The sequence below is a fragment of the Pteropus alecto genome, unplaced genomic scaffold (assembly GCF_000325575.1).
Source record: "Pteropus alecto unplaced genomic scaffold, ASM32557v1 scaffold39, whole genome shotgun sequence".
NCBI lineage: Eukaryota > Metazoa > Chordata > Mammalia > Chiroptera > Pteropodidae > Pteropus > Pteropus alecto.
This window is the reverse complement of record NW_006443568.1, coordinates 13,661,538-13,671,939: the sequence shown is the minus strand read 5'-3', so window position 1 is coordinate 13,671,939 and position 10,402 is coordinate 13,661,538. Positions and strand designations below refer to the sequence as shown.

At 51.4% G+C, this 10,402-nt stretch overlaps 1 protein-coding gene across 1 annotated transcript in view; it reads left to right on the top strand.

The window, feature by feature from the left end:
* The first annotated feature begins 3,329 nt into the window (after positions 1-3,329).
* PLA2G2F (phospholipase A2 group IIF) overlaps positions 3,330-10,402 on the top strand; it is a 7,616-nt gene continuing 543 nt past the window's right edge. The window contains exons 1-4 of the mRNA XM_006924552.1: positions 3,330-3,445; positions 4,137-4,189; positions 7,468-7,612; positions 8,547-8,656. Coding sequence (XP_006924614.1) covers positions 3,330-3,445; positions 4,137-4,189; positions 7,468-7,612; positions 8,547-8,656 — 424 coding nt within the window. The remainder of the gene's footprint in view (positions 3,446-4,136; positions 4,190-7,467; positions 7,613-8,546; positions 8,657-10,402) is intronic.

Sequence of the window (10,402 nt, the reverse complement as noted above, 5' to 3'; positions counted from 1 at the left end):
CTCAGAATGTGACTGTGTTTGGAGATAGGGCTTTAAAGGTGATTAAATTAAAATGGGGCCACAAAGGTAAACCCTAATTTAATCTAACTGGCATCTTAATGAGAAGAGGAAAGTTGGACACACAAAGAGAGAAGAAGAATGTGCAAGCACAGAGGAAAGACCACTTGAGGACGCAGAGAGAAGGTGGCCATTAGCAAGCCAAGGGGAGAGGCCTCAAAATGAAATCAAACCTGCCAACACCTTGATCTTGGACTTTGAGCCTCCAGAATTATGAGAAAATAAATGTCTATTGTTTAAGCCACCCAGTCTGTAGTATTTTGTTATGGCAGCCTTAGCAAACTAATACAGTTGGATTATTTCTTCCTTAAGTGTTTGGTCAAATTCAACAGTGAAGTCATCTGGACTCGGAGTTTGTTTGTGAAAAAGTTTTAAACGACATATACAGTTTTTTTAATAGATGTAAGGCTATTTCCAGTTGAGTGAGTTTGTGTCTTTCTAGGAAATCGATCATTCCATCCAGTTGCTGGCATTGTTTTACATTCATTTTAATACAGAAAATTCCAAATAGGAGAATAAAACCATCGGTTTGCTGTTCAAAAATAACCATTATTAATGTTTTGTTGTATATCTTTCTAGATAAGTTTTACACATTTGCACACAAACTCCTTCATCTTTTCTTTTTGTGTTTTTACAAAATTGCTATTACCCTTCATATCCAGGATTTTGTTTTTTTGTTTTCTGTATTGCCAAATCTTTCAAAACATGATTGTAAATGGGTGGTTAATAATTTGCTTAACTAACCCCATAAATTAATTTGCTTCTGATTTGGGGGTGATGCATCATAAAAACATCACAGTCAATATCTTTTTCATCTGTCTCTGGGAGCGACTCAGGTTGTCATCTGGGTTTATAGTTCCAGAAGAGGAATTACTGGGTTGACCAGTTTATTATTGACTTCTGGTATTGAGCACCTGTGTTTGGCAGGGAGAGAGCAGGAAGAGGAAGGAGCTGACTGCCCCCCACCTCGGGGGTTTTCCCTCTGCAGACTAGCCCGACCAACGCAGCCAATGGAATTGCAAGATGAGAACATGACAACAGAGCTGTTCAGAGGTTTGCAGGTTCCCCTGTCCCACTGTGGCCTCCTCGGCATAGATCTAAGTGTCTCCATGTTACCTGCAGATTGGAGGCTGTCTCTTCAGTATGTGGACTGTAGTCCTGAGCCTTATAGTTCTTGGCTCTTTGTCTTTTGGAGTGCTGTGATATCTCATTGAGACGTGCACGCAGAAATGAAAGCAAAGCAAATGAAGCCAAGCTTTGTGCAGACAAGTGAAGGCAGAGACCAGCCTTATCCCCCCAGCCCTCTCCGTTCTCAGGGAGCTCCCGGTCTGATAAGGCAGATGCAACCCCTGTTCTACAGGGAACCTCCGGGCTTTGGAGGAAATAAAGTCCTCTGTTCTCCGGGTCCCCCACAAAACAAAGCATGTGTAGGTACCTACAAAGGAATGTATAACCAAGTGCAAATGAACACCTTCCCATGGAAGGATGTATGATTGGATGAAGTGGGGTTTTTCTAGAACTTCTGGGAAAGAGAAGGGCCTGGCTCCACAGAGAGAAAGATGGGCAGAGGAAGGATGGAGACCGGAAGAAGAGGGGAAGGACAGGTGGGATTGCTGGATAGTTGGTTTCTTCTGTCCCTTGTCGGCAAATTTGGAGACACTAGAAGAGAAGGGCCAATGTGAAGGTGGGGGATTATTTGGAGTTTTAATTTCCAAAATTACTCTTCTCTTCCCGCTCCCTTCTTCTCCGTCCCACCTACCCAGTTTACCTCGAGGCTGGGGAACTGGGCAACAGTCGGATCCTTCACTGAGCACCTGCCCCCACACCCACACAACACGACGCCTGCCATCTGTCAGCACAATCCTCTCGTGGGGAAGCCTGATTATGTGTACTCTGTAGCTGAGGACACAGAGGTCAAGGAAGTGAACTATCCTGCCAGGGTTGCAGAACAAAGATGTGGGGTGGAAGCTCCACCAGAGGGACTACGTCATCCTTCAGGGACTCCAGCCCCCTCTCTTTCTCTCTTGTTCATCTTGCTCACACGCACGCTACCCCCGGACAAAAGGCACATGGCGCCGACTCCCAGGACATCAGGCTCTCAACCAGAGGTGACTGTGCCCCCCAGGACACATTTGATGATGTCTGGAGACATTTTTCATTGTCACAACTTGGCGGGGAGGGGGATCCTAGTGGGTTTAGTGGTGGAAGTCAGAGATCTGCTGGGCGCTGCCCCATCCCCCAGGCATCAGCTACATTACAGTGGTGCCAGGCGGGGAAGTAAGTCCCTGCTCCAGGTAGGGCAGGCTCACCTTTCCAGATGCGAGCAGGGGGCTTCCTGTCAGATGCATGTGCCCCTGCCCCTAGAGCCTTAGCCAGATGTGGGCACCAACATGCTTGCAGATGTGGTAGAGAGCTCTCTGCAGATTCCGGACGAAAGCTCTTCCAGATGTGGAGGGAAGCCTTAGGGACATGCGGATAGCCACTTCAACTGTTTTTCAACTAGGCCTCAAATTTTGGGCTTTCGTGTTTGTCTCTGCACCATCAGGTTTAGGAAGAATCCTGCTAGTCAGTCGGTTCAGCCAGAATCTCCATCCTCGATATCTGATCACACCCAATACCTATCCGAAGGGTCCCTCATCCCCCACCCCCACCACAGGTGATATCTGACCACCCTGGCCTGCCTTCAGCCAGTATCCCCTACCCTGATGTTTCCTCTCAGTAATTTTCCATCCACTGACCCCCGCTCTGCTCCTTGGCCATAAATTCCCACTTTTCCTTGTATTTGAGTTCTATATCTCTCTCCCACTGCAAGACACCATTGTAGTGGCCCCCAAACCTACTGTAATGGCCCCCTTTGAATAAAGTCTGTCTCATCATGCTTTCACAATCGTCATCCAATACTTTTTTCTTTAACATCTTTTTCAGATAGGAATAGAGAGGACTTTGGACTAATTTCCTTTCAGATGCTTGGGGAGGGGACGACTCCTTGGTCAGGTACATAAACACCCACTCTCTCTGCAGGCTGAGCACCCTCAGGGTGGGGACTTCACCAAGCAGCTGTGGGCAGGGCAGAGGCAGTGGTGGTGGGAGGGAGGAGGTGGAGCCTTTTTTTTCTAGGGCATGTGTCACCTGCCTCTTGCCCAGGGGCTCGGCCCCGGCACTACCCTGCCAGTGTAGGAGGCAGTGCGAAGCTGGAGCCTGCTCCTCAGAGCCTTTGGAGCAGATCGCAGACCTTCAGAGCTCTATGTCGCTGGCCCCCCAGAACCCAGAACATGGCAGATGGGGCGCAGGCCAACCCCAAAGGGTTCAGGAGGAAGGTGCTGGTTAGACGTTCCTCTAGGTGGAGGGGCCCAAGTCTCAGGGCCACTTCTCCTTTGAGGACCTCCAGGTATGTGCTCGTTCCCCTGGGATGGAAGGTGGGGAATTGGCTCCTTCAATCCATTTCTCCAGAAAGGAGAGCTCTGAGTCTCTGAGTGATGGCTGAGAAGTGCCATTGCATTTTCAGCACTAGAAGGACCTTAGGGATCATCTAATCAATCTTCTTGAGGCACCTGAGGCCCAGAGAAGCTAAGGGGTCTATCCGAAGTCACACAGCATTTTGGAAGCAGAGCCAGGACTAGAACCCAGGGATCTAGGTCTCTTGGCTCCAAGCGCAAGACTCAGCCACCAGGTTGGGTCACATGATTTTCTGGGGCAAATACAGAAGGGGGGTTGGTTCTGATCTGGAAAAATGACCAGATCCCATGAGACAGTGAGCTTCCTGTCTTGGAAGCTGATGCAGGGAGGGGATGCCCACTCACGATGGGAGGGAAGGAGGCTCCCAGTGCCTCCTGGCTCCGCCGTCCTGGGGGCTTTGCCTCCAAGAGGTGCAGGGCAGGTGGGAGGCGCTCAGATCTTCCTGAAGGTGCTCATCACAGGGCTGGGGCAGCAGGAACCAGGGCATCGATGCCGTCTAGGACATCCAGGGACAGCACTGATGGTACCTGTAATGATAATGAGGCCCAGGAAGGGGCAGCAGGCCCAGAACTGCAGGAAGGCGGAAGGGCAGGACTCAGCACCTGGGTTTCTTCCTCTCTCAGATCTAGCCTGGCTACGAAAACGTTCTTCACCGTCGCCATCCTGGCCGGCAGCAGTGAGTAAAGATTTTCTCCTCTTTCTCCCCGACCCCCAGCCCCTCTCCCTTGGCCCTGGGTGCCCTGGTTCTCCATCTGTTGACCAGCGGCAAGGTCTCGGGCCTGCCTTTTGTCTCTCTGGGACTCCAGTTGCCTGCTCAACCCCCATCAGGCTTCACCCTCTCTCTGGGACTGTTTATTCCTCCAGCCACCTATAAACACGCCATGGGCAGTTGGCATTTACAAGCCTCAGAGGGGCAGGGCTCAGAGCTGAGCAAGCATCGTAAAGTGGTGGTATTTGCTGGGCGTCTGGGCACCCCTGCAAACCCAGGTGTTTGCGTATCTAGGAGCGTGTGTTTGTGTATGTGTGGGTATGTAGACAGGAGCTAATGAGTTTGTGTATAGATGGACACATGTGTCTATGTGTGTGCAGGTGTGTCTGAGCATATGATGATGTCTCTGTGTGTAACACACGTCAGTAACGTGTAAGTGTGTGTTATGGCGGAGCGTGTATCTAGAGCGTGTATATGAATGTAGGGGTGCATATGTCTGCACGTAGTGTGTGTGGAGCAGTGCTGTTTGTGCAAGTGTACAAGAAGATGATGAAATGAGTCTGGGGACTTCTGACTCAAGCTGGTGACCCCGAGCGGGGATAGCCGAGGCCTCTGGCACAAATCTGACGCCCCACACGTCCAGATGTTCTGGGGGCAGGTGCCTCAAGTAGTTGTCAAATGGTCTGGACCTCCTGCTGGCTTTCCACAGCCTGTTACATGTCTCCTGAACACAGCCAGGTCTGAGGGAAAGAAAGAAATACTGGAAACGAAATAAAGTTAAATATGGCCAGACATGAGAAACTGTTGATTGTATTCAGGCAAAATGATCTGTTATTTAGAAAATTACCACTTGAGTTCAGCTCAAATCACTGGTTGGGGGCAGAGCCTTCAGCCTGACTGAACAGATTTTGCTTCTTCCACTAGCATGGATGTGGCCTCAGCTTCAGGCCATGGATTCCACTCTGGCTGCTGCATGTGTGTGGGTGTATTTGCGATATGTGAGAGTGAATGTGTGTACGAATGTGTACAAGTGTGTACAGCTGTGTGGGGTGAGTGTGGGTCCCTTCGTGAGGATGAGATATGTCTGAGTGTGTGTATGAGTGCAATATATAAGTTGTGCTTGAGTGTGTGAGGTATGCGTGGGTGAGTATGTGTATGAGTGTGTGAGGTTGGCAAGTATGACACTGTGCCTCTGCCCCCCAGGGTAACATCTGCATATCTGGTGGTAGGTGCAAAGTGGGAGCAGGTGGCCCTTTCAGGCTGGGGGCACAAGGAGGCCAGGATGTCACATGGGCGGGCCCTCCTCAAGGCTGTCTCAGATTTAGGAATTGAGGCCAACGAGGTTATGCAACCTGCCCACAGCCTCACCATGCTGATGGAGAAACCTGTTTGCAAACCCACTGTCTGACTCCCAAGCTGCTTGGCACACGCATTTTTCTCCAGCACCAAGAAGCCAGCAGAGCAGGAGGAGGCGGGGGAGAGCTAACATTCCCGCGACGCCCCTCCTGGCCCTGTTCTACGCCTTGCAATAGCCATCACCGCCAAATCTCCTCTGGGCAGCTCAGAAGACAGGCTCAGGACTACAGGACTCAGGGTTCTCTTTCTCCCTGCCCTGGACCCCAACTTGGAGACTGATATGACTCTAAACTGGCCTCTTAAAGTCACCTGTCATTCTCCCTACTCCTTCCCTGTGTCCTCTCTTATTTACTCCTTATTCTCTGTAATGATGAAAATCACGAAGCCAATAGGCAGGACCACTCAGGTGGAGCAGGATCCCGACATCAGCTCTCTGAGGGGGAGGGCAGGCCTGGCCCAGGGTCCCCACGGGCCCCAGGAGGTGGCAGGCACCATGGAGGGAGCAAGCGCCTGGTGCATGCTGAGACCCCGAGCTGGGCATTGGCCGGGCTGATCGCTGGAGGTCAGGATTGTTGTTCTCATTTTACAGTCTCCAGGGAACTGTAGTTACGGGCCTGAGTCCATCTGACTTCAAATTCTGTGCTCTTCCCACTAAGGCATGTTGAGGTGGTGAGTTCCCCGTCACTAGGTTGTCTTGAGACAACCATGTCTCAAGAAGCAAGTAATTGCAGCCATTGGAATTCCATCCAGCCTCCAATTTCTGAAATTCTTGGCTCCTCCCTCCCTTGGTACATTTCCTCTTTCAGGCAGTGGAGCAGGATGGGAACGTAGAGAGAATAGGGACGGGGCGCTGAACTGGACACCTAACCCTACACGCAGCTGGAGGAGCCCAGGGTGGGAAAGGCAGACGGGAGCTGCACTGTGTGGTGGTGGCATCACAACTCTGGGGCACAGAAACCTGGGGACGTGTCTGGGCTCTGCCGCTTCCGGTTGTATGATCTTCACTGATCTGGGCCTTAGTTTGCTCCTCTGTAAAATGGGGATGGAGCAGCTCTCCTGCCTGTGTGTGGGGCGGCCCCACCCGAATGAGGACCTGAGTGCCAGGCTTGGCGTTGACTCAGCAGTGAGCCACGAGGAGATGCGGAGGCAGCACAGGCCAGGAGCCCAGCAGGCAGGGAAGCTGGCGGCGGGGCTGTGTTACCGGGGTGAGCTGGCTTCCAGGTGTAAGGAACCTGGTTTTGCTGGTATGTGAGACACTGACAGAGGGAAAGGAATGTGTGTATGTGTGTGTGTGTGTGTGTGTGTGTGTGTGTGTGTGTCTTCATTGAACAACCAGAGCACCCAGTCATTTCTGGATGAATTCTGAGAGGTAGCAGCCCCAGGACTGTGGACTCTGAGTCCCTGCTGAGGGCAGAGGAGCCAAGCCACATCAGAAGGGCCCAGAATCAAACTCCTGTGTTCAGAAGGGCACGTGGCATTTGCAGAGCCCCTTACAGTTGCTGGGCACTTGAGTTTTCAGTGCTGGGTCAAAATTCTGTCCCTACCACTTTTCAGCGCATTCTTGGGAAAGTTACTAAGTGCTCTGGGCCTCGGTGTCCTCATCTGTAAAATGGGACAGCTACACCACAATAGCATCTCGAAGGGCTGCAGTGAGCACTCCATGAGTTAATGCAGAGAAGGGGCCTAAGGACAGTGCCTGGCACGGAGAAGTCTTCAGATAGTGACTCTTAGTACCCTCCCAAGGCCACAGGGCTTAATGCAGGAATGTGGGTAATGCTCCGTGCTTTGTGGACCAGCCGCCCGCTGCCCCCTTGACCTGGCTCTGGGGATGGGAGGACAGCCGGTCAGGTGGGGCAGGGAGCTCACAGCACCCCTCGCTTCCCTCGCAGTCTTGCCTGTGGCCTACAGCAGCCTGTTCAACCTGAAGTCCATGGTGGAAACCATCACGGGGAAAAGTGCCATCCTGTCCTTCGTGGGCTACGGCTGCTACTGTGGGCTGGGAGGGCGCGGCCTGCCCATGGATGAAGTGGACTGGTAGGTTCTGGAACTCCTGGGCTTCTGTTAAGACCGGGTGGGAGCAGCAAAGTTCAGATTGATCTCCATCTCTAAAAGGTGGGAGAGGGCCCTTTCCCTAAAGGATGATGCTTGTTTGATGAGTTAGTGACGACGAGCCTGACCTTTGACCTGTGGCCTCTCCAACCATCTTGGACACTTTTTATTGTCCATTTCCAAGGTCTAGGGCTTGGAGGTATTTGAACTCTCACCCTTGCCAGGAAGGAATCTTTGACCTTCTCCCAGACACAGGAGTGCAACAGTCACACAGCTTGTGCCGGACAAAGGCAAGGACTGTGAGCCCGGCCTCCATCGGACTGGAGGCTCTAGAGGACGGGGCTGTGTGTATTCCTCCATTAGACTGGGAGTGGCTTATCTAGTGTTCCTATCTCCCCAAAAGCAGCCGGCACCAAGTCTGGTATCACAGGGAGCTTAATAGAAGCATGTTGACTAATTGTCTTCCCTCCATCAGAGGGAATGATGACAGCCACACCGCATTTGCTTCCTGTCACCCACCCCCAATCCCCAATCAGTCCTTCAGAACTTTGTCCCTCCCCTGCCATCACGCACAGCCAGGTATGGCCTCTGCGTGTCGTCAGTACCCTCCGACACTGACTCACCCTAACCCTCCCTTCACCCTGACCACAATGCTGAACCCCCTGACCCCTCCCGCAGCTGCAGCCAGGGGGAAAGCTGGAATCCTGGGCATAGGACAAAGAGGCAAGATCGTGGACAAAAACTTGGGGCACTGGCTGGCTCTGCCTTGCTGTGTGACCTCAGGCAAGTAACTGGCCCTCTCTGGGCCCCAGTTTGAAGGTCTGATCAGTGAAGAAATGAAACGGATGATCAGTTTCTCTGAAGGTGGGAGATGGGCCAAGCCTGGCTATGTGGCCTGCTCTCCTCTCCCCGCCCCTAGGTGCTGCCATGCCCATGACTGCTGCTACCAGAAGCTCTTTGACCAGGGCTGTCACACCTACGTGGACAACTATGAATACACCATCGAGAATAATGCTACAATTGTTTGCAGTGAGTCCCTTCCCCAACACCCCTCCCATCCAGGAGAAAGGCATGGACTGCCAGTCCCTCCAGCCTGTGCTGGGGCCCTAGGCAGGGCTTCCAGATGAAGTACGGAACAACTCAATTAACTTCAAATTTCAGATAAACAACAAAAAATGTTTTCATATAAATATAACCAAAATGTTGCATGAGATATACTAATACTAAAAATTAAATATCAGCATAAAATCAATTGGTATTAGTATAGGATTAGTAATTAGCATAAGTATGTCCTATGCAATGTTTGCGACATTGTCATTACCAAAAGTATTTATTGTTTGTCTGAAATGGCGATTAACCAGGTCTCTCTTTTTTTGTTGTTTGTTTGTTTGTTTGTTTTGTTTATTAAATCTAACAACTCCCTGATAGATCTCCAAGCCTGAATTGGCTCCCTGGGTGGCTAGTTCTGGAGATTGTTAAGCTTTGGAGAACTTAGGGAGTGATTCTGATTCAGTGGGTCTGAGTGTGGCCTAGATCCTCAGGTGATTGTGAGTCTCTGTGACACTCTGGCCTGGGAGTTGGGAGATCCGGGTTTAAACCCAGGTTCTGCCAGCATCTCTTTGCTGCGTAACCCTGGGCAGGGTCTTTCTCTACCTGGCCTCAGTCTCCTCACAGCTACGTGGAAGGGTTTAAATCAGAGCAGACCCATTTCCTTCCAGTTCTGTCTTTGGACCGCACTGGAAAGTGGCTCCGTCCTGGGACCCCCCAGTGTTTCCGGGATTCAAGCTATTGGAGCCAGGCTTGGCAGAGTTCCCTCCTTTACTGCGGAATCTCCATGCCATTCCCCAACTGAAGGGTTCAGCTTCCAAGCTAAAGGCCCAGGTGTCCCTGCCCTGTCTCCCCTCATGGGCCACCCCGGCCCCCACCGGGGCAGTAGGTGGCCCCTGGCCCAGTGCTGTGGGCGGCCGTGCATCCTTTGTCTCCTGTCTTAAATACAACCCCAGCTTTGCAAAGAACCCCAAGTCTGCTCTTTGGGATAGAGTCTGGAGGGAACCGGGCACATCCAGGGCCCTTGGGAGCTCAGAGCTCTGTGGTCCTCATTCTCTTCTGCTCAAACATGGGGTAGAAGGGCTGGCTCTAGAGAGGGGGTGTGCCCTCATTAAAACCCCAGCAGTGGTTTCCACGGTGGCTTCTGGGGATTCCTGGGGGTGCGGGGTCAGCTGTTGTACAGAGGTGATGGCGGTGGTGTCCTTGAGTCCAGCTCGCTCTTTAATGTATATTACAACAAAAGAGGCTTCTCTTCAACTGTTTGATGCATTAGCCTTCTGCGAAGAGTTTCATTTAAGAGAAAGAATTCTGCTGATGGAAAATTTGAAATGTTTGCAAACCATTGGCTAGTGGGTGTTTCTCAGAGGGTGTTCCCTGAGTCAGTATGACCTAGGTACTTGTTAGAAATGCAGATTATCAGGCCCTGCCCTGACCCACTGAATCTGAAGCTCTAGGGGTAGGGTGGAGCAGTCTGTTTTAACAAGCCTTCCAACTGATTCAGTGCACACTTATGGTTGAGAATTATGGGGTAAATGATTTCTGGAGGCTAATATTAATAACACAGCAACAACAACAGTAGAAGTTACCACGTATTAAGCATTGCTCCATGGGAGGCACCGAGCTAAGCTCTTTACGAGTGTTTTTCTCACTCGATCCCCCCAGGGTGGGTGTTCTGTGGTGCTGTGATTGAAGCCAGGAGGCCTGAGATGGCAGAAAGTAACCAGCCTG